The 24,049-nt window shown below is 41.0% G+C and overlaps 1 protein-coding gene across 3 annotated transcripts in view; it reads left to right on the forward strand.

Annotated features, from left to right (window-relative positions):
* The window catches only part of Dhx29 (DExH-box helicase 29), a 47,155-nt gene extending 26,930 nt beyond the window's left edge, over window positions 1-20,225 (forward strand). For all 3 annotated transcript variants that reach the window (XM_005356804.2, XM_026783721.1, XM_026783722.1), the window contains 15 exons: window positions 2,515-2,691; window positions 3,202-3,342; window positions 4,333-4,477; window positions 4,588-4,705; window positions 6,202-6,286; window positions 8,680-8,768; window positions 10,143-10,271; window positions 10,350-10,425; window positions 11,124-11,348; window positions 13,164-13,300; window positions 13,828-13,921; window positions 15,497-15,790; window positions 16,289-16,420; window positions 17,903-17,999; window positions 19,936-20,225. In XM_005356804.2, coding sequence (XP_005356861.1) covers window positions 2,515-2,691; window positions 3,202-3,342; window positions 4,333-4,477; window positions 4,588-4,705; window positions 6,202-6,286; window positions 8,680-8,768; window positions 10,143-10,271; window positions 10,350-10,425; window positions 11,124-11,348; window positions 13,164-13,300; window positions 13,828-13,921; window positions 15,497-15,790; window positions 16,289-16,420; window positions 17,903-17,999; window positions 19,936-19,988 — 1,992 coding nt within the window. In that variant the 3' untranslated portion in view covers window positions 19,989-20,225. The remainder of the gene's footprint in view (window positions 1-2,514; window positions 2,692-3,201; window positions 3,343-4,332; window positions 4,478-4,587; window positions 4,706-6,201; window positions 6,287-8,679; window positions 8,769-10,142; window positions 10,272-10,349; window positions 10,426-11,123; window positions 11,349-13,163; window positions 13,301-13,827; window positions 13,922-15,496; window positions 15,791-16,288; window positions 16,421-17,902; window positions 18,000-19,935) is intronic.
* The last annotated feature ends 3,824 nt before the right edge of the window (window positions 20,226-24,049 follow it).

Consider the following 24,049-nt stretch of genomic DNA (forward strand, 5'->3'; position numbering starts at 1 on the left):
CTTGCTGCTCCTCCAGAGGACTCAGGTTCAGTTCTTAGCACCCACAGGCATGGCAGTCACATCTGAAACCCCTGTTCCAAGGGATCTGGCACCTTCTTCTGGCCACTGCAGGCACCGGGCACACATTTGGTGCACATCCATATATGTTCAAACAAAACCCTCATAAAATAAAAATAAATCTTTAAAAAGTAAAAAAAATCTTTAGGTCCCAATGAAATTCAGCAGCACTTAAGAATACAAGAGATTTGGGGACAGTTTGTTACTTTATTCCGAACTCTTTCAGGACAGTACCTCTTCTGGCTGTGTTACTAGGAATTGTGTGCTGTGCTGTGTTTACAGTTGGAGTGGAATCTAAGTAACATTCATTGTTGGCTGTGCTCATAGCTCCATTTTCTGACCACCAGTAAGAGGTGTGCTTGACGCTATAATTTTTATTTGCTCTAGTGTATGTTATTATCTTGTTTGTTTCTTTACAATCTTGGTTGCTACTCATTTTTATCTTTCTGATGAAAGTTTCCAAATCACTGTAGTCCACTGGATCTCTTTTCCTGACCTTCAGACATAAATCTCCAAGTGCTAGAAGGACACTTTCCAGTCTTGGGAACTTCGGGTTCGGGGTTTCTAGAACTCAGAACGTCTTGCCACACTCCTCTCTCCTGACCAGTGAGGGAGCCCTGCCATTACTTGTCAGCCACCGAAGGAGAATCACCCAGCATTTTTCGCTCATGTCCTCTTTAAATTCAGCCACCAAATTAGGAATAACTGCAGCAGCATCTCATGCATTAAACTGGCTGCTCTCATTCTCTGCCCTGTAGCCAGAGTCCAGAGTAGCTTTTTTCTTTGACACAGAGTCTATACAGGCTAGCCTTGAGCTCAGTGTTCTTGCCTCAGCTTCCAGGGCCCTAATATTAAGGATGTGTGCCATCATGAACAGCCAGCTCCAAGTACCTGTGTCTCTTGTTTTTTGGATTATAGAAAATACTTAGATCACATGATTCTGCTTTAAGATGATTTAGTCACCAGACTTATAAGGTTTCCATGGCTATCACTTGGTACCTCTCTAGCTTTATTTCTTGTGTATTTCTCATCGCAGGGCCCAAGTCTAGTATTTTAGTTCCTAAACTATATTGTAAGTCCTTTCTCTCTCTCTGTCTTCCTCTCTGTCTCTCTCTCTCTCTCTGTCTCTCTCTCTCTCTCTTTTTCTCTCTCAATGTGTATGGATGTTTTGGATGCATTCATGTCTGTTTACCAGTACATGCCTGTTTCCTGCAGAGGCCAGAAGAGGGCATCAGATCCCCTGGACCTAGAGTTCCATATGTGTGCCCAAGTGCAAGAGTAGTCAGTGCTCTTGACCACTGAGCTATCGCTCATTCCCCTTGGTTGTTTATTTGGGGTACTAAGAATTGAACTCAGGGCTTCATATATCCATTGCGACTTGGTACACAGGTCTGTCCCTTGACCTACCTCCTTTCTCTTCCCTTTCCTGTCCTGTTTTTCTCCTGTGCGAGCACCCAAACTCATCCATTGGTTTTTAACATCACTGGCAAGTTCTCTTACAGTGTATACGACATCTTCTGTCTTTATCAGTTTTTATCTCTTAGCATATGCCACAATGCAAGGTATTTTCTATTTGTTAGGCTTTGTTCTGCAGGCCTTCCATTGTCTCATTTGCTTATTATACAACTCCATAAATTTTTTATTATTTTTATGAATGAATAAGTAGAACCAGAGATATTTATGTAACTTTCCCAAAACCATATTGTAAGTGGTCATGCCAAAACATGAACCCAAGGAATTGATCCCCAGGCTTGAATGCTTAAGCATTATTGTCTGCCTTCCAAGCAGATTGTGAAAATTACTTATTGTCTTAATATATTTTCTCTTTATATGCTTCTGTTACAAATTAGGACAGAAATGTGTAAGGGTACAGAAAGTTTGAGCACGGACATACATGTAGCAAATATTTGTATTCGGGCAGCATACATCATCTATGCCCTGCAGCAAGGTTGCAGCGACCTCCTTACATCACCACTGCCTTGCAGTAAATTTAGAGTCACTTACATGTGTGTGTGTGAGGCAGGCAGGAAAATTCTTTTTTTAGATGGTGATAGATACCTGGTCAGATTCCGACTGCTCAACTCAGTTTCCTCCTTAGTAGTAAACCACCTATCTTCTGTAATGGCAATAATGGAGTTTTCCCTGTTTAGCAGAAAGTTGGAGTCAGGCTGACTTCTCCATGAACCTGGGAGGCAACCTGATGTTGTCAGCCACATATGGTGTGATTTCCAATACGTCTCCTAGTGCACAGTCCTACTGTTGCTGTTATTATATGCTGACTCTTTCATTGACTCCAGTCTTACAGAATAAACTGAGTTTTAATTCTGAAGCTCAGCCTTATTTAAGCATCCCTTAATCAGCCCATAAATCCTCGTATTATACTCAGATATTAACTTTTGGTAGATTATTAATTCCCAGCCACTAGATGTGACTGATTTCATGTTGCCTTTCCATTAGGTCCATGAGAGAAGTGTCCAGTCAGATTTTCTGCTCGTTATCTTGAAGGAAGTTTTGCAGAAACGTTCTGACCTCCACTTGATTCTGATGAGCGCCACTGTGGACAGCGACAAGTTCTCCACCTACTTCACACACTGTCCCATTCTCAGGATTTCAGGAAGAAGTTACCCCGTTGAGGTGAGTCTTCGTGTGTGTGTGTGTGTGTGTGTGTGTGTGTGTGTGTGTGTGTGTGTGTGTGTGTGTGTGTGTGTGTGTGTGTGTGTGTGTGTGTGTTTGTGTAGTCAGGTGGCTGGTGCTTGCCTGAGGCTGGGAAGGATGGGAAAGCATGCTCTAGCATCCTGATGGCAGACCTCAGGAACTAAAACTTAGTTCCACATCGAGTCATGTTTATACTGAAGGTGGCATCTGCCAGTAAGGTGCTCTGTTCTCAGCCATCCTCGGGCCTGGGGTTGTCTGTCTGTCTATTCTTCTGACCGTATTCTTTTAAAACCAAGGTGTGAGTGTCCGTGATCCTTTAGCAGCAGACTTTCTGTGTCTGCTATGTTCTTCAATCCAATTATGCTAATGAAAGCGTTCCCTCCTGTCCTCACTTAAATTAGTGACATTTAAAGACGAGGCTCTCTGTGCTCTCGTTAAGGCGTTCGCTGGAGTGACTTTCGGTCGTGTCTGTGTTTGCCTTTTCTGCAGGTTTTCCATCTTGAAGATATAATAGAAGAAACGGGCTTTGTACTGGAGAAAGACTCCGAATATTGTCAGAAATTTCTGGAGGAGGAGGAAGAAATCACCATCAATGTTACAAGTAAAGCTGGGGGAATAAAGAAGTACCAGGTAAAAAGAAAATGCTCAGAGTACAACCTGCTTTGTGAGTTTCCAGTCATGTGGCCTAGCACTGTGAACTGGGGAAACAGTCGTGACGATGAGTGAATTTTAAAAGCTATCAACTTTAGTCCTTAATTTGTGATATTTTATTGTCTCTTATACTATTTGAGGCCATTAGGTATATGTAGAATAAAGATTTCATAAATGTGAAGCAGCATTGAGAACGGCTTCAGGCTTCATTCGTAGCAGTGATTCATGACTGGAGAGGATGTCTCTAGTGATATTTTTCTGCTGTGACCCCCTCTTTAGCAGTGGTACCAGAGCCGGTCTCAACACTACATCTGTGCAGCTTGGTTTGTATCAAGTGCCTGAGTCCAAACTGTTGCAAACACAAAATTGGTCTGTGTTTAAATTAAACAGATACATCAAGAAAGCATAATCTAAGATCTTTCTCTAAAACCCCAAAGATAAAAATTAAAAACTGAAGAAAGGCTTAGAAAGATATTTCAGACGGGACAGTGAGAACTTGGTAGCCAAGACAGAAGGTGGAAAGAACGGGAAGGTGTAAGCGACCTTTAGTTAGGTTGTTACAGGGCCTGTGGGCCTGTGTGCTTTTTCACTGCCCTGAAAGTGCACATTTGAGTGTGGTACGGTTCTACAGTTATTTCTGTATGAGCATGGAGAAGTAGACCGTCTTGCTGTTCATCAGTTAAAGGATAGGAGAATGATCAAATTTCATGACACTTTCCACAGTTCCTACTCCTAAGTGGTGCGTAGTGATGCAGACATGCAGCCCCAGCTGCTTGGAATGTATTGGTAAACAGCACCCTTTTTCCTTGTTTCTGTTATAAAAATAGAGTTTGATTTTGGTTTTTGTGGTTTGTGCTGTTGTTTGTTTGTAGCTGTGAGGATAAGCAAATGCTCTCCCACTGAGCTAAATCTACAGCCCAAAAATATATAATATTGTTTTCATCTTTCTCTGGTTGGGTTTTCTTTTAGGAATATATCCCAGTTCAATCTGGAGTAAGTACTGAATTAAATCCATTTTACCTAAAGTACAGTAGCCGTACTCAGCATGCTATTCTCTACATGAACCCTCATAAAATCAACCTGGATCTGATTTTGGAACTTCTTGTGTATTTAGGTATCTTTCTATTTGTTTTAATAAAATGCTTCTATCAACTACATTTATTAATACTTTATATGTTTGTTTCCTGTCTTACATTGAATTTTTTTATCTTTTTAAAATTTCAGACAAAAGTCCTCAATTCAGAAATATTGAAGGAGCAGCATTGATCTTTTTACCCGGTCTTGCTCATATTCAACAGTTGTATGATCTCCTGTCAAATGACAGAAGATTTTATTCTGAGCGGTAACTACAAATCTTTATTATATTCTTTGTAATTTTAAACCAGAATATCTGATACATTAAAACTCTTGATCAGAAATTTCAGACTTTTCAACTTCAGTTAAAATTGTGCTTAGTAGGGCTGACTAGTAACTCAGTGGTTAAGAGCACTGACTACTCTTCCAAAGGACCCAGGTTTAGTTCCCAGCACCCGCTTGGCAGTAACAACTATCTGTAACTCTATTTCTAAGGGTCTCACGCCCTTTTCTGGCCTCCACAGATACTTTATACACATTTTGCCCAGAGATACATGCATGCATGTAAAACACCCAAACACTTTGTTTTGTTTTCTTTTCTGAGATAGGGTTTCAAGTGTAGCTCTGGCTGTCCTGAAACTCACTCTGTAGACCTAGCTGGCCTTGAATTCAAAGAGATCACCTGCTTCTGCCTCTCAAATGCTAGGATTAAAGGCATGTACCACCACCACCCAGCTCACATTTTTTTTTAATCTCTACAGTTGTCCATGGATATTTTGTGTTTGTTCATTTTTATCTAGTGAAAATTTGTAGGCACTATATCTGCATTTGTGTTTTTTTAAAAAATATTTATTTATTTGTTATATATACAATATTCTGTCTGTGTGTATGTCTGAAGGCCAGAAGAGGGCACCAGACCTCATTACAGATGGTTGTGAGCCACCATGTGGTTGCCGGGAATTGAACTCAGGACCTTTGGAAGAGCAGGCAATGCTCTTAACCACTGAGCCATCTCTCCAGCCCCCCATTTGTGTTTTTTTTTTTAAATTTTAATCTGAGCCAAGAATTCCTTGGTTAATTATAGATATATTATAGATGATAACTCCTGACCCACTGAGTTTTCCAAAAGCCAACAAAGTTTTGCATATTAGCAACCATATCTATTAAAATAGCCATTTATTTGTTATTATAGTTTATTACTCTTATTGTGGTTGCCATATTAATATCATAACTCTAAAAATCATTTAAGGGGCTGGGAGATGGCTCAGAGGTTAAGAGCATTGCCTGCTCTTCCAAAGGTCCTGAGTTCAATTCCCAGCAACCACATGGTGGCTCACAACCATCTGTAATGAGGTCTGGTGCCCTCTTCTGGCCTTCAGGCATACTCAGAGACAGAATATTGTATACATAATAAATGGATAAATTTTAAAAATAAATAAATAAAAATCATTTAAGCCACATTATTTCACATACAAGCTTACTCATCCTTAAACAATACAAAATTCAGAATCTGGAATACTTATGGTCTCTGGCCTTTCAAAAGAGGGATGCTTAACCTGTATTTGTTCATACTAATTTTTCCCCTCTGGCAGGGATATTGTGGTATAGTGTATATTATTAGACTGTTCTGTGAAAGTCTGTTTATTTAAATTTTTTCATATTAAAATCCTGAAAGTTGCTTTCTATACGCAAATAAATTTTGTTATTCTTTGCAGTGTCTTCTAAAGAGAAACTCTTGCTAAGAACTATGATTTTAACTTTCAGATATGAAGTTATAGCTCTGCATTCTGTTCTTTCAACTCAAGATCAAGCAGCAGCATTCAGACTTCCCCCTCCAGGAATCAGGAAGGTAAATGCAGGACATGAGTATGTGTGGTCTGAGAATCAAAAAGTGAGTTAGTGCTGAACACACAACTGACTTCAAGTCTTCTGCAGCTCAACATATCAAAGTGAACTTAATACTGAACATCATGCATTTGGGGCTGGAGAGTGGCTCAGTGGTTAAGAGGATATGGGCACAGTTTGGTCCTGAGCACTGCACTGGCAGCTCACACTTGCCTGTAACTCCAGCTCCAGGTGATCCTTCAAAACCTCCTGCCTTCTTAGGCATGTTTACTTACATCATATGCATACAGACATCCACATAGAAAAGAAATATCTTTTTAAAACTTTTAGATTCAGACATTTGATTATTGTGGGCTAATAAAGAAGCAATACTTGAGGAAAGTGGCAGTTGGAAAATGTGATATGTGTTGTAATTGGAGCGGCGGGGCTGCGTCCCCAGCGTCTGGCCGCCCGCACGGCTAGCTTATGCCCCGAAATAATTACACGGAAACTGTATTCATTTAAACACTGCTTGGCCCATTAGTTCCAGCCTCTTATTGGCTAGCTCTTACATATTGATCTAACCCATTTCTAATAATCTATGTAGCCCACGAGGTGGCTTACCAGGGAAGATCTTAACCTGCATCTGTCTGGAGTGGGAGAATCATGGTGACTCTCTGACTCAGCTTCTTCTCCCAGCATTCTGTTCTGTCTACTCCGCCTACCTAATTTTCTGTCCTATTAAAGGGCTAAGGCAGTTTCTTTATTTAATCAATGAAATCAACACAAAACAGAAGACTCCCACATCAGATATGTATGTTGCTTTTTAAAAGGAAAAAAAAAAGACTACTTTTTCCTAAGAAAGCATTATAAACTGGACATGATGGCACACACCTTTAGTCCCATCACTCAGAGGCAGAGGCAGATGGATCTCTGAGTGTGAGGCTAGCCTGGTCTACAGAGTGAGTTCCAGGACAGCCAGCACTATGTAGAGAGACCCTGTCTCCAAGAAAAGAAGAAAGAAAGAAACTGCATCATGAAGGAGATTGGATGTCAAGAGCTATTTAAGTCCTGGAAGGATTCCTGTTCTCTAGACCATTGGTTCCTTCAGCCTCAAGTAGTCGGTCATTCCTTTCATTAATATGCTAATGTAGAATCCAGAAAGGTGCTCACTCCAAACTGCTCTACCATTGAGCCATAGCCCAGCCTCAGTTGTTAATTCCTGATTGTAGTTCACGGACAGTGGTTTATGGAAGTAATTGGTGCCCTCTGATCAGAGTTCTGAGTGAAGAGATTCTTGACAAAGAATTTCTCAGATTTGAATCTTCCCTCAGAAGAAATTATTAAAAATAATGTAGTTACGTTGTGAGACAGGGTGGAAAATGGAGAACAAGCCTGACCAATGCACAAGACCTGGGTCCTCATCCCTAAGCCGACCACCATTCAACTTCACCTTTTCTTATTGAGTTTTCTAACTGTCTTCTGAGAACTCCAGAGGTCCTGAGACTGCTCTGAACTTTAACATCTGCTTCTCTGTAAGAAAGATTTTGTTTGAAGAGTTCACCTTAACAAAAGAAATCTTAGCACTGCCGAAGCAGAATGACCACGTAGGTTCCACAGGCCTCATTAATCTGGGAGCAGTCAGTCAGTACTGGAAAACACAGGTAAAATAGAGCAGTGTGCCTTGGACTTGACCTAGACTGTCCCAGAGGTTTTACCTCCAAGGTTTCAGCACGAACATCAAGAGTGCACAAGGTTGTACTGTTCAGCTGTCACTACTTAAGAATTTTAAAGCTAGACCTAAAATACCTGTTTCTGTACCTCCTTATTTACAGCTGAGGTTTGGAAGTCCAGGGGTAAAGGGACTTGCTGAAGCTGGGGACCAGAACAACCACCCCACTCTTCTCTATATTTCTTTCCTAATAATTGATTGTATAGGATTGAATTGAACTGTCTCAGTTCTCTTACTGTCAAATTTAAGATGACTGACTGGGGTTAGGGAGTGGTGTTTTTGCTGTGATGGCGATCTGTACCATGTGCTGGAGAGATGCTGAGCAGTTAGAGCACTTACTGCTGCTACAGAGGACAAGTTCACTTCCCAGGAGCCACACTCCAGCTCCAGAGGGGACACTGTTGGCCTGCTCAGGCACTGGCACTCATGAGTATGTGAACACATAAGAAAAAAAATGAAAGTAAATATTTTTTAATCTAACAATCTCATTAAAATGAACTGATGAAACTGTACAGTGAATTAAAAGTATGGAACAAAACAGTCTAAATTTTTGTGACCAGAATTGAAAGTGACTTTCTTTTGGGCCCCCCTCCACTGCTCCCTTAAAACTCACCTTTAAAACCTCATCAGCTCTGTCTAAAGAACAATTCAGGGTACAGTGTCAAGAGCTTCTTGTTTCTTTGCAGATTGTCTTAGCAACAAATATTGCGGAGACGGGAATCACTATTCCTGATGTTGTGTTTGTCATTGATACTGGAAGAACAAAAGAAAATAAGTAAGTTTAACTTTCTCACAGTGAAAATATTTAGTGTTTAGGGTTTTTGTTTTTTTTTTTTTGAAGAAATTTACAGAATCGTATCAGGGAAATTCAGATCCTAAAGGTCATAATTCTACCCAAAGCAAAAAGCTTTGGTAGAAGTGTGGGTAAATTTAAAATATCAGGGAATAATTTTTTAAATGTCATACTTTGGATTTTACCAAAAATAATGCCAGTATACCACCACTTAAAAGTGCTACCTGGGCAGAATTTTACAACATAAATTTTTATGATTTTTTTGCTTATTACATAAAGTGTTGAACATAACATTATTTGAAGAAGGATGCTTAAAAGAAATCCCACACTAGCTCAGAATTGAGTATAATAGAGGGTTATTTATTTAGGGGTAGACTCACAGATCACAATCCTCTGCTTGTACGGGGGAACAGCAACTGAATCCCACAACCAGAACAGAGAGAGCAGACGCACGCTTTACATCAGCATATATAGTATATGAGGCCCCGCCCAAGGGGGTGGGTAACTTAAAGGCTACTGGCGGTCGGAATTCCTACAGCAGTTATTTATGGGGTTGTGATAGAAGCATGAACTTTGGAGAACTGGACATAGATCTCTGATCTGAGCCAAACAGTACTTCTAATCATCAGGTCCTTGTGTACTAGTGAAGAAAATGACAGTTTCACAATCGCAAACGCTGCATATCACAGCCAGAACATTAGTGGTGCCTTAATGGAAACTCCCACGAAATGGTACTACTCTCTGAGTAGTGTGTGCCCTATAAACAGTGGAGACTACCGTTAACCAATTGTAGTCTATATACTATCCCCAATATCAGAAAACTACAGCAATATATGAAAAAGATGCTGTGTAATAGAAAATCAATTCTAAAACAAATGATGTATCTTTAGAGGAAATGTTCTCTTGGGATTGGTGCTTTAAACTGTGATGCTGGCTGTCTGCACCGCCTTGATGTGTGATTAGTAGGTATGTGAGGAAAAATGAGTTAAACAAACCATTTTTTTTTTTTGTAGCAAAGCTTTCCATTTGGCAGTATGGATAAGCACTTTGATAAAAATGTTTAATCAGGAAATATGACTTAAGAAGTGTTGTTGAGTATGCACGGTGGTGTACATCTTTAATCCCAGCTCTCAGGAGGAAGAAGCTGGTGTATTTCCATGAGTTCAAAGCCAGCCTAGTCTATGTAATGAGTTCCAGGACAGCCAAATCTACATAAAGAGACACTGTGTCAAGCCCCCATCCCCTAAAAACGAAATGTTTGTTCACAATAGAAATGAGTTTGATGACGTTTCCAGCTCTTTCTGGTTTTGCTGAAAGTCAGTAATCCACATGCTCTCTCCTCAAATGTGTCTTTAGGTACCATGAAAGCAGTCAGATGAGTTCCTTGGTGGAGACCTTTGTCAGTAAAGCTAGTGCCCTGCAACGACAAGGGAGAGCTGGGCGGGTGCGAGATGGCTTCTGTTTTCGGCTGTACACGAGAGAAAGGTAGGCACAATGCTGGACATTCACAGCTCGCGGATCGGCAATGGGTGCCATTACTCATGATGTATCACTTTTTTTTAGATTTGAAGGTTTTCTGGACTATTCTGTACCTGAAATCTTGCGTGTGCCTCTGGAGGAACTATGCCTTCACATTATGGTAATCCCAAAGCACCCCACATGAGGTTTTTGTTCCTTAGGGAAATCTGATGACTTACGTGTTTTTAATAATTATTTGCTTTACATTTTCAAGTGTTATATGTTTAATATCTGCACTGTAGAGTTTATATGGCAGTGGCTCTCAGCCTGTGGGTCACAACCCCACTGGAGGTCGAACGACCCTTTCACAGGGGCCACCTAAAACCTTCAGAAAACACAGACATTTACATTACAATTCTTAACAGTAGCAAAATCACAGTTATAAAGTAGCAATGGAAATAATTTTATGGTTGGGAGTCACCACATGAGGAACTGTATTAAAGGGGCACAGCATTAGGAAGGCCGAGAACCACTGCCATAGGTATAAGTAACTCAAACACCCTCGTAATCGAGAGCAGTGGTCTCATGGGGGCCATGTTGTCTGCCAAGGGTCTGTGGCATTGTTTCAGACCTGCTGAGACTGGGGTACCACCTGCCAACAACTCCCTAGACTGAAAGTTACTCTTGATTCTTGGATTTTAACAATAAAAATCAGTACTGAAGAAACTAAAATATATAAACTGGGAGATTCCACCCTTGGGCTCACCTAGGATGGCCTTACCCATTTACCCTCTTTGCTCAAGTTTTGATAAATTCAGACTTTGGTTCCAGTGTTATCGCCTGGTGGTACTGAATCCTCTTGGTCTCTTTCATGTGCAGAAATGTGATCTCGGCTCTCCTGAAGACTTTCTCTCCAAAGCCTTAGATCCTCCTCAGCTTCAAGTGATCAGCAATGCAATGAATGTTCTCCGGAAAATTGGAGCCTGTGAACCGAATGAGCCCAAATTGACTCCGCTGGGCCAGCACCTTGCAGCCTTGCCTGTCAACGTCAAAATTGGCAAGATGCTCATTTTTGGAGCCATATTTGGCTGTCTAGAACCAGTGGTAAGTAAAATGCTGCCACAACCTCACTTCACATGCCATTTGGTGGGGAAATTATTAAGCATTGGAAACAAGTTTAAATGTTGATTTCTTTTTTGTTTGTTTTTTAAGACAGTGTTTTTCTATGTAAGCTTAGCTGTTCTGGAACTCACTTCATAGACCAGGCTGGTCCCAAACTTAGTGATACAAGTATCTCTGCCTCCTAAGTTCTGAGATTAAAGGCCACCACTACCCAGCTTAAACTTTGGTTACTTTTTTTTTTTAATTTTTTTTTAATTTTTTTTTAATTTTATGTGTATTGGTGTTTTGTCTGTGTGAGGGTATCGGATCCCCTAGAACTGTAGTTAAAGACAGTTGTGTGTGAGCTGCCATGTGGTTGCTGGGAATTGAACCAGGGTCCTCTGGAAGAACAGCCAGTGCTCTTAACTGCTGAGCTATTTCTCCAGCCTCCCTAATTTCTTAACAAAACACAATCATTAAAACCTAGATGACTTGAATATCTGATGAGAATTTTAAAATATATTTAACTTTTTATAATAATAAACTTAAAAATCTATTTCTCCATTTACTTACATATAGAAAAATGCTATAGCTGGGTGTAGTGGAGCACACCTTTAATCCTAGCACTTGGGAGGCAGAGGTAGGCAGATCTGTATGAGTTCGCAGCCAGCCTGGTCTACATAGTGAGACTACGTCTTGAAAAAAACAAAAAGAAAGAAAAGAAAAATACTGTTGTGTGAGTTTGGCTTGCCTAGGTTGTTGCCTGTTGCCGTCACGTAGCCCCCACCTGAAACATTTATTTAATTGAATATGTAATAATTTATAGAAACTTATTGACACCATAGACTTTAATAGAATGGAAAACTTCCTTTATTTGAATTATTTCTAAGCCAAAAATTCTCAAGAGTCTATTTTCTCAATTGATTTCAGAAATGAGCTCTGTCCATTTATCTGATTCTCTGGGTGTGTGGTCTTACAGTACTTTCTTTATCAAGTGGTGACTTTGAGTACAGATGAGAAAACAGGGCTCCTTACCCTTGGCCTCTTTTTCTCCAGTGTTAGAAGTAAATGTGGGGCTAGGGTGTGGCTCAGAGACACAGAACTTGCCGAATGTTCATGTGGCAGTGGGTTCAGTCCCCCAGCAGTAATGACAAGGCAGGATCTCGGGGTTCTGGGGAGGGAATAGGGTGGTGTCAGGAACTTGCTAAATTCAAAAAGCAACATTTGCTATTATAGTTTGTATGAGAACTTGTAACAAGTGGATGGTTGTATAGTCCCCTTACACATTTCTTAAAATAATGTGACAACTGACCCCAGGGCCTTATGCTTGCTAGGTAAGCACTGAGCCATAACAGCAGCCAAAACTTGGTGGTGGTGTTCATTTCTAACCAACAGTAGTTTATTTCCCACTTTTAGGCAGCTGAGAAACCCAGCATGTGGGACCATACTCAGCATTTGGTGAAGGTTCTCCTCATCTGTGAAAGGCACTGTAGCCAATGAAAACTAGAAGTCTAAGGACTAAGCTATAGTTTTGAGATTGCCTATGAATAACTAGCAGACTATAATCACTTGGACACATTTTCAGTTTTCCCTCTGATTCTGGTACTGTACTTCCTTAAATCACAGAGGTGTCCTAAGGATAAAGAAATAGGTTTTCTGAGTTCCATGAAAGGAGCTAAGCTAAAGTTATAAAATTGTTATGAAATTATAAGTTGACAGTGTTAAATGCATTGAAAATAAGAAATGGATGGCTTGATTGTGACTGTTTTCGGATTTATTTTTAACAACTTCTTTAGTGATCAATATATTTATGGGCAGGCAACACTAGCAGCAGTTATGACGGAGAAGTCTCCTTTTATCACACCCATTGGTCGGAAAGATGAAGCAGACCTTGCAAAGTCATCTTTGGCTGTGGCCGATTCAGACCACCTCACGATCTACAACGCCTATCTAGGGTAAAGAAATAACTTGTTGCTATCAGTAAGCCAAAGGTTGGAAATGGTCGACCTGTTTAAAAATGTATCTTTGTCGTTAAAAGTATGCTTTCAACAGTTAAATTTGTTCTTCGTACTTTTAATCTGTCAAGATATAATTATGATAAAGACTCATTTAAGAAGAACATATTTGGCCAGCGGTGGTGATGCGTGCCTTTAATCCCAGCACTTGGGAGGCAAAGGCAGGCAGGTCTCTGAGTTTACAGAGTGAGCTCAAGGACAGCTAAAGAAATTCTGTCTTAAAAAGCCAAAAAAAAAAAAAAAAAAGAACATCCTTGTTATTATATATGCATATGTCTCAAATTTGAGTCAATTTTATAATTTCTGTTATGCTTAAAAAATACTGCAATTGAAAATGGCAGCTGCTACAGTAAACAAGACCCCTCTTCATAACGAATTGTAATTTTGTTAAACCTTACTTGTGGTAACACTGAAAAAGAGCTTGGATGGAGCCTCGGTGGCCTTTATCTATTGACACATTTATCTAGGTGGAAGAGAGCACAGCAAGAAGGAGGCTACCGTTCTGAAATCACGTACTGCCAGAGGAATTTCCTCAATAGGACGTCGCTGTTGACACTGGAGGTAACTCTTAATACTGCTCTTAGCAATGACTACGTATTCGGGAAATGGTTTTTATAAAGAGATGGCATGAGGCCGGGCAGTGGTGGCGCACGCCTTTAATCCCAGCACTCGGGAGGCAGAGGCAGGCGGATCTCTGTGAGTTCGAGACCAGCCTGGTCTACAGAGCTAGTTCCAGGACAGGCTCCAAAGCCACAGAGAAACCCTGTCTCGAAAAACCAAAAAAAAAAGAGAAAGAGATGGCATGGTTCATGGAAATAACACTAGCTTGGGAATAGGATAGTCAACTTTTTATTTCTTCGGTTTTCAGGAGGGTTGTTTAAATAAATGACTCAAAGGGTATTATCCACAGTTCTTCTCAACTCTGGCACTCAATTGTTATTTTCCTTAATCATAGGAAATTTCAGAAATATAAAAAAGTAAACGAAATACTATCATGAACTTCAGTTCTCCCATTTTTTCCATGTCCATTAATTGGCATCATGTGGTCAATATTGTTTTATTTATATTCCCCTTACTATCTGCCCTGTTGACTACTTTTTAAGTAAATACAGATACTAGATTATTATGTATATCTACAGTATAGGACTCATTTTTTTCTTTGACATCACACCTTAAGACAAACAACCCATATCATCAAATTATAGCATTTGAATAACCCTCATCATCTCATAATTTTGTCATAGCTAGTTCAAATCATGATCCACCCAAGATTTACTCATCACATTTGGTTGATATGTCCCCTAAGTCTGTGGGGTTTCTTGAATTCTGGAAATAGGCACTTCTGAGCTGGCAGAGTCAGTATGTGGACACCCCAGATAATTGGCTCACAAGTGACCATTTCTTCAAATTACTCCTTTCTCCTTTTCTCCCTTTATTGTCCTCACCCTCCAGATCGCCTCCCACAAACTTCTTCCTCCAGCCTTGTCTCTGGGCCCTGAGCTTCAGAGATTCAGCCCCATGGTCACAGCAGCTGCCTTTCCTCCCCTGGAGTCTAAGCTCTAAACCAAACCTGAAGGAATCCCTGTGGCTCCTGTAGCCTGAGCTTGGGGCAGCCCTGCCCTCCCCGGGTGGTTCTGCTGATTTGCACTTGTCAAGGGGCAAAGTATTTTAAGCTGCAGTTTTATTAAGTGATGAAGTTGCCTTGAGTAAACTTCAGTAAACTTCAAGATCTTTCAGAAGAAATTTCCGGAGACAAGTAGAAAAGCAGCTTGTTTTCAACTATCAGGATTCCCTGTAATTCTTCCTAATGCTATCCCCACTGACTAAAAAACAAAATAAATGTTTAAAGGAGGGTTATATTTAAGTTGATGTGAATGAAAATATAGTCAGACCCATGCCATGTCCTTTGTTCTCACAGACTTATATTTTATGACATAAATTCCATCAAAGAACAGCTGACTTCTAACCCTTCACCTCCCAGAACCTTTGCTCTCCACTCAACTTTTGGGCTGCGGTCAATTAAATGATACTTTGGTATCCTATTTTATAGGAAACAGTACTATACATTTCAAAGTTGTTTGGTAATTTCTCTGCTTTAATAATTAGGATTGTGTCTCATTTTAACATAAAATCTAGGATGTGAAGCAGGAACTCATGAAGTTGGTTAAGGCCGCAGGATTTTCATCTTCTACGAGCTGGGAAGGAAAGAGAACCTCACAGACACTCTCTTTTCAAGATATTGCCCTTCTGAAAGCTGTCCTGGCTGCGGGCCTGTATGACAATGTGGGGAAGATAATGTGTACAAAGTCAGTAGACGTCACAGAGAAACTGGCTTGCATGGTGGAGACAGCCCAAGGCAAAGCACAAGTCCACCCGTCCTCAGTAAACCGAGACTTACAAACTTACGGGTGGCTCTTGTACCAGGAGAAGGTAAGCTACTCATTCTCAAACCCTGTATGCTGTTCTAGAATGTCCTCATAACCAGTTCACTTGTCCTGGTGGGTTTTCTCAAGTAGAACTATTATTTTTGTTCACATTTGAAATCCAGATGCAGTTTATCAAGAAAAAGCAAAACAAAACAAAAAACAAACAAACAAAAAAACCCCAAATATATCTCAGTAAATAAGAGAAAGATAGTAAAATTTCTCCCCTGACTGTCATCACTCCTATTTAGAATATAGTCAGTCATAGCAACAGGACTTTGGTTAATAATCTGTCTGTTCTCAGAGTGTTTCAGTAAAAGTGGTTGACTCAGAAAGAAAAAGATGTGTGCTCCATTACTAAATAAGGGGGTGTTAGGTAGAGGAATATGGTTGTATAAATGTATACAATTTTCTATTAAATTTGCAAAGAAAATACATACATGAAAAATAACTACATGAGTTCTTATATCTTTAGACTATGATGTGCTTCCCTTTGTCTTTGTAGGTGAGGTATGCCAGAGTCTATCTGAGGGAAACCACCCTGATAACTCCTTTCCCAGTCTTGCTTTTTGGAGGCGACATAGAAGTCCAACACCGCGAGCGGCTTCTCTCTGTGGACGGCTGGATCTATTTCCAGGTATCCATCCACGTGACTTTACTGATTACGTGAAAACGTTCCAATTCCAGTGTCATTGGGGTAGATTTAAAGTTTTTACTGAAGCTTGCATAATACTTTCCTGTGTGGTTCACAGCAGAAAACCTCATCTTACCTTAAATGTATAGTTTTAAACCTTTAGCTCTGAAAATCATGTTATTATCACAGAACATGTTTATTGATAATCGTTATAATTGCTGATGCAAGGTATATTGACACCAATTTTACATTGATTATCCCAAAAGATAGCTTCATTTTGAAACAATGAAGGCATAGGGAGAAATCAACCTTTCTAGAGTCTGTGGGTTAGTTGGTTGTTGATTCCCCAAACTCAGACTTATTCCACATTTTTTTGGCCCTTCTATACAAAAGCCGAACAGATTCACAGTTTTTAACACATGCAGAATTCTCTGGATAAAGTAAGTCAATCTGTGCTTATTTACAGAGGTAAGCCCCACTCGCCCCTCCACATTGACAGGTGTAAAGTAACTCTCACACATCCTGTTATTACAGCTGTGTGTCTAGAGCCAGAGGACTGAATTGTGCAGTTTTAAGAAAAAAATGTTTTGTTCATGCCTGGAAGCTGGAGTGGTAGAGATGCTCTAAAAATTGGTTGTAGTGATATTGGTAAAAAACTACAGATTTACCAAAAATCATTGACATTAAGCACTTAAAATAAGTACATTTTTATGATTTATATATTATACCTCAATAAAACAATTATAAAACGTTTCCTCAGAGCAGGTGTGGTAGCTCACACCTTTAATCCCAGCACTCGGGAGGCAGAAGCAGAAAGATCTCTAAGTTCAAGAACCAGCCGGGTCTACATAGTGAACTCCTGGCCAGCCAGGCTTACCCTGTTTCAAACCACTCTCCACTTCCCCCATTCCTCCTAGTCCTAGAGTCTTACATAAAGAGAAACTAAGAATTCCTGGAATAACATAGCGGACAATGAGGACTACAGAGAACTCAAGAACAAGGGCAATGGGTTTTTGATCCTACTGCACATGCTGGTTTTGGGGGGGCCTGGGCAGTTTGGATGCTCAACTTACTAAACCTGGATGGAGGTGGGCGGTCCTTGGACTTCCCACAGGTCAGGGAACCCTGATGGCTCTTCAAGCTGATGAGGGAGAGGGACTTGATCGGGGGAGGGGAGGGAAATGGGAGGCGGTGGCGGGGAGGAGGCAGAAATCCTCAATAAATAAATAAATTTAAAAAAAAAAGAATTCCTGGAATAAGTTGCTGTATTGTGGCATGAGATAGCAGACTCTAGACAAGCAAGAGGCCATGCACTGAGCTCCCAGGGTAGCCTGGCTGATTTGGGCATGCTTTTCCCATTGCATTTTATGGTAAATCCTGGTGCCCTGAGTCAATGGAATTATCAGGTACTTATGCTTGCATTGGCCTATCTAGACACATGCCCATGTCCTGATTAACATTGTCCAACGTGGCGTCTCTCCACAGGCCCCAGTAAAGATCGCCGTTATTTTTAAGCAGCTGAGAATTCTCATTGATTCTGTTCTAAGAAAAAAACTTGAAAATCCAAAGATGTCTCTCGAAAGTAAGTGTTTTATTGTGATACAGGTAAAAGAAGATATATACACAGTATATATTGAGAAGAAAATATATTTGGGTAGATATAGACAGATAATAAATAACATTAAATTGTTTTAGAACTTCTTAAGAACCTGAGAGATTGATTCTAGAAATTATGATTTAATACTGGAGTACCCTGTAGCACACTGAAGCCATATTTTTGATGTAATATTAATAAAATTTTATTTTAATAAAGTCTACTTATGCTAAATTCTATTCAGCTCATTTAGCTTATTCTCTTAAAATCTTTACTCCTGATACTTCTAAACTGTCCATTTCACAAAGAAAAATAAATTTTGGTACTCATTGTTTCCTCTGCCATGCGCTTCTCACACATACAGTTAGGAGTTGGTATCAGTGCATTGGCCGTCAACAGAAGTCTGAAATCAAAACTTGGTTTAGGGGGCATGCTGCAGTACTCCCCTAGCTTGACAAATCTCCACCGTTCTCCTAAAGCTGACAAATGATGCCAGGCTCAGAGCCCCATCCCAGGCACTCTGATTTCTCTGCAGACTTGAGATGTGTCATTTCTGCTGACACTTCCCCTCCTACCATTGCCCTTTAAAATGCAGATAATTATTGTAGTAAACCCTACCTAGGCTGTCCCAAAGTAGGATCTATTGTTTGCATCTTCAGTCTTTAATTTAACATGCTCCTTGATAGCTGTGGTTTCTGTAAGCCTGTGGATTTCTCTTGCTTAGAGTGTAGAACTAGCAATTCTAGTTGGTGCTCTAGTCTTCCCTGGTATTGTCTTAGGCACTGAAGTTAGGCTTTTTCTTTAATAATGTAAGAATTATCTGTGCACACATTCGGTGCTTATTGGGAATGAGGGTGATGAGTTAGGACTTTTCTTTGTGGCTTCCCTATGAGGAAAAGCTGTGACAGGGCCTCACATTCTTAAAGAAGTGTCTCAAGTTCCTCTTGTGCTTTCTTCCCTGTTCAACATTATTCACTTCCAACAAGGAGCCTCCTCTCCCGCTCCCAGTTCTACGTTATTTTCTCTTTAATACCACTCTAGCTCCCGAGCACCTGGGAGGCAGGCCATAGACCCAGGTCAAAGTCTCATGACGACCACTGAGACCAGGAACATTGGGACCTCATATAAATGTAGAATGTCAGTCCGGCACCCCTGCTGCTATGAGAGTCACAGGAAGTCAGGATTCCAGAGCTGTTTAAACAAGAGTGGCTGTTAATAAAGCCTCCTTAGCAAATAATGTCACCTCTCTGTTTGTCAGTAGATAAGCTTGTCACTTCCCCATTGACGCCTCTCTGGGAGCATTTCCCTCTTAGGATTTTTGTTTCCTTGGTACAAGCCTGGAGAGATTAAAATCATTGCCACCTTTGACTGTTTAACAAAAATCCCCCACTGCAAAACGGGGAGAATCAGTAATACCTTCAGTGTATTTCAGCTCGGGGTGGGGGAGGGGGATATGAGGAATTTCTGGATGGAATATCTAAAGAACTAGTTCATTATAGAAATAACAGCCTGGGTTTGGTGGCGCACATCTATAATCCCAGCACTGGGAAAATTGAGGCAGAGGGAGATCATGAGTTCCAGCTCAGTAAGGGCTACAAACTAGTAAGACCTTGTTTCAAAGGAAAAAATAGGAAAAAAAAAAACACTTATATCTCATTATTTGGGGCCTTTGCCTATAAATAATCAAATACTAACTTCTTTCTACAAAATGTTAGCTTTTTGAAGTAGGCATAAGATAACCTTAATAATCACTAACAAAAAAAAATGACATCTCTGGTATCATAGTGTACATTATTCATCTTGGCTTGTAGTCTAATTTAAGAAAGCTTGTAATGAAGTACACCTCTTATTTACACATATGTACATTGCAAAATTAGCAAGTGTTCGATTTTTTTATAGGTGTTTTATTTTTCCATTCCCTCAGATGACAAGATTCTACAGATCATTACAGAATTGATAAAGACAGAGAATAATTGATGCTGAAATCCATGGTTAACTGCTTTTAAAGTTAAGATGAAGATACAGTCCTGAAATTATGTGAAGATCGTCCATCCCATTAAGTATTTGGTTACCTAAAATTTTGGTACTAGCCATGAACCTGAAGATGGCAGGAGAAAAGCACATACTTTCAACACGGACTTTTCTAGTTCCTTTGTAATGACGATGATGCTTGGTGTATTTGCCATGACATTTACAATAAACTCTTTGGTATCATTCATATTTTGTGCATCTTTGTGTCACAAGGCCAGCGTCTGCTCTCTGAAACTTAACTGCTTTGATTCCCTGTGTAACCATCTCATCCGGTAGCAGCCCCTGACATTTGGAGAATAAATTTAGAGTTGTGTCCTACTTCTTAGTAAGGGTTTCTGTTGCTATGAGAAAACACCATACCCAAAAGCAACTTGAGGGGGAACTTCCACATCAGAGTCTATCACAGAGGGAAGTCAGGACAGGAACTCAAACAGAGCAGGAACCTAGAGGGATCATGGCAGCATAGCCAGACCTATTCCAAAAGACAAACCAGGCTCCACAAGATAACTGAGAGGGTAAAGGTGCTTTTCCACCAGCCTGACAATCCCAGTTCAACCGCCAGAACTCAACAGAGGTAGCAGGAGAGAAGGCTCCACAAAGTTGTCCTCTGACCTGCATGTGCGCGTTAACACTCTCGGGCGTCTTACACATGCCCACAATAATAATAGTGTAGAAAACACCCAAGACAGTCAGTTTAGAAGGGGGACACAATAAAGCAACTTATTCCAAGAGTTCTTTTTCTCTTTATGACCCTCTTTCAGCATTTAAGAGGATAGAATGGCACAGAGGGCGAACAGCACACTGGAATCATGGACTCAGATTTGACTCCTGCAGATTGCATTTAGAAGTTGTGGGAAGCTAACTTTTGAGTCCACCTGATCTTGTTCTCAAACCTAAAAAGAACCCATGCCTAGCTCATCTGAATGAGGCAACAACTAAAGGTTGCAATGAGGTCGACCTAATAAGCCGAAGGACACAGCAGATGCTGCTGATGTCCTATGTGATCTGACTCCACTGCCTTCCTAGCTGCCGGTTGCTCCCCTGCTCTTTCCTGCTCCGGCCACAGTGACTTCCATTCATCAGGCCTCAGGAACTTTGCACTGTGCAGTTTCTCTGACAGATACTGTTCCTATAGTTGACCACCTGGTCACCTCCCACTAGACGTCCTTGCTCAGGTGCTCCCTTTCCACTCTGCTGCTTCTGACCGGTGGTACTGCAGCCCCACCCAGTGCCACAGTCCTTGTGTCTTGTCTGTCTTCGTATAACCATCCTACGTGAGCAATGCCAAAACCCTAAATGCCAAAGCAAAAGCAAAGCCAGTCTCACACCCAAAGCCACTATTTTATTCTCTTTATTTCCTATGACTTGCATTTGTCTCCTCCCAAACTCCCAGTGTGGTCATTTTCAGTGATGGCTCTGTCAAAGGCAATTAAATGGCCAAAGGGGATTAGGCACCTGAAGTTTGTGTGTGCATGTATTTATGTATTTGTATGTGTAAATATGTGTATGTGTTTGTGTGTATGCATGTGTGTGTGTGTGTGTGTGTGTGTGTGTGTGTGTGTGTGTGTGTGTGTAGCTGTGGTCCAAGTTGCCCAACAGTGACTGTCCCCTGCTGGGAGGCAGAGGATCTGGTGGTGGTTTTAGTTGACAAGACTGAAGGCCTCAGGCATCCCAATCTGGTGCTGGAGTTTCAGGAAAGTCGTAGAAGGCTGCTGGTTCTATGACAGAATCCTGAAGAGGTGGGTCAAACACCAGTGAAGGAATGCCTCAGGGAACAGGATGGATGAACTTGCCAGTGAGGACGAGAACAAGCTGGCAAACATGAAAGATTCCTTTTTCTGTCCTCTTATGTGGGCTGCCACCAGAAGACATGGACCAGATTTAGGGTGGTTTGCCACTCCAAGTCTTCCAACCAAGAACAATCCTTCCCGTCATGCTCAGCTGATTATCTATCACAAAAAGGTACCGGAAGAAAACACACACATCCAAAACTGAAAAAGAAGTATTTTCTTCAGCCATCCTTGCTGGCAAAAAGACATATACATATATACTTTAGTTAAATAATCGAGGCAGGCCCAGATCCTGCTGAACATGACATTAGAGGTGACATCCGATTTAATCCTCATGATAGTCTCAGGGGCTCCCTTACTGCTGCCATGCCCTGTTTTCAACAGCTAAGGAAACAGAAGAACAAGGCTGTGTAATGTGCCCTGGGGTCACAGCTGGTGGCTGCAGCTGGGCTTTGAACCCAAGCACTTTAACTTGGAAGCAATACTTAGAGCCATTGTTTGGTACTGCTTGTGCCTGACAGTTTGCCGCAGCTGGGTGGGAGAAAAAACACATTTACGCACGGAGGGAAGCAATGCACTTGAGCGTGTGTACTGAACCCTTCATGAACTGGGGATTGGCAAGACACCAGGAAGGTGGTAACAGAAAGATAGCCTTTTCCCAGGTGGACATTGAGACGGAAAAGTCAAACGTCTCGTGTAGAAAATGGCCTGAAAAAAAAAAATCCCTGCCCTTTGTTTACCAAATACCAGCAAAACTTGTCTGACTTCAAGCACTTTAAATACCACTCAGTTTTGGAGCTTAAGCATGGTAAAAGAAAAGATTCATAAGTAAATATAATTTTCAGTGACATCAAACTCAGTGTAAAGATTTCCCAAGGGCCCGACAAAGTTGTCTAAGTCTGGGGGTAACTCACTGGCTTTGTTTGTCAAAAGAAGGAACCTAGGTAAATGCACTGTGCCTGCTTTCATCCCAACCTTTGAGCTAGGGGAAGAGGAAATGGAGCTTTGTTTAGACTGAAGTTCCAACCTGGGGAAAATGCATTGGGCCGGGCTGGAGAGATGGCTCTGAGGTTAAAGAGCACTGACTGTTCTTCCAGAGGACCAAAATTCAATTCCCAGCAACCACATGGTGGCTCACAACCATCTATAATAAGATCCGATGCCCTTTTCTGGTGTGCAGGCAAACACACAGACAGAACACTATCTACATAGTAAATAAATAAGTCTTTAAAAAATGCATTAGACTCCAGTTCCAGAGAGGTAAACAAACAAATTAGACCTTTCATAGGGCAAATGAAAAGCCCTGGAATTGGACCAAATCATTTGTTACAATGAGGAGAGTGTAATACCAGAGTGACAGTCCAGGGCAGAAATATTCAGAAGGTAGAACAACAGACCTTAGAGTATGTAGGGATGTCGTTTTGCATGTCCCATCTACAACTACATCCAGAAAGACTGAGGCAGAAAAAGTCTCTTCCCAGTCCCACCCTCATTCTTTTTTTTTAAATATACATATTCATGTATTTTATGTATATGAGTGCTGTCTTCACGCACACCAGAAGAAGGAATCTGATCCCATTACAGACAATTGTGAACCATTATATAGTTACTGGGAATTAAACTCAGGACCTCTGGAAGAACAGTCAAGTGCTCTTAACCACTGAGCCATCTCTCCAGACCCCCCACATCATTCATAAGCCCACAACTTCAAATACCTGTTCATCTTCCTCATGTGGGTTCTTGACAGACATCTCCAGACTAACAGGTTCATACAAAATCCTCATTCTCATACAAACTTCCCCTTTGAGTCTTTGCCATTTTATGACAGTGCCATTTTTTTTTAGCTTCTAGGGCTAGGGAACTTGGGATGAGCCTCTGCTCGCACCCTACAGCTTTACACAAATCCTGTCGGCACGTAGTCAAAATCTGTCTGCACGCTATCCACCTCTCACCACCGCTCCAACCCCACACTGGTCCAAGACCATCTGCTCTCGCCTGTGTTGTAGGAGCTGCGGGTTGCATTCCGCCACCCAGCTCCTGCCACTGGCTAGCTTTACCCAAAATAACAACACACAGACTGTATTCTTTTAAACACTGCTTGGCCCATTAGTTCCAGCCTCTTATTGGCTAGCTCTTACATATTGATCTAACCCATTTCTAATATTCTGTGTAGCACCACTAGGTGCGCTTACCGGGAAAGATTCAGCATATCTGACC

The sequence above is a fragment of the Microtus ochrogaster genome, chromosome 19 (genome assembly GCF_000317375.1).
Source record: "Microtus ochrogaster isolate Prairie Vole_2 chromosome 19, MicOch1.0, whole genome shotgun sequence".
Classification (NCBI taxonomy): domain Eukaryota; kingdom Metazoa; phylum Chordata; class Mammalia; order Rodentia; family Cricetidae; genus Microtus; species Microtus ochrogaster.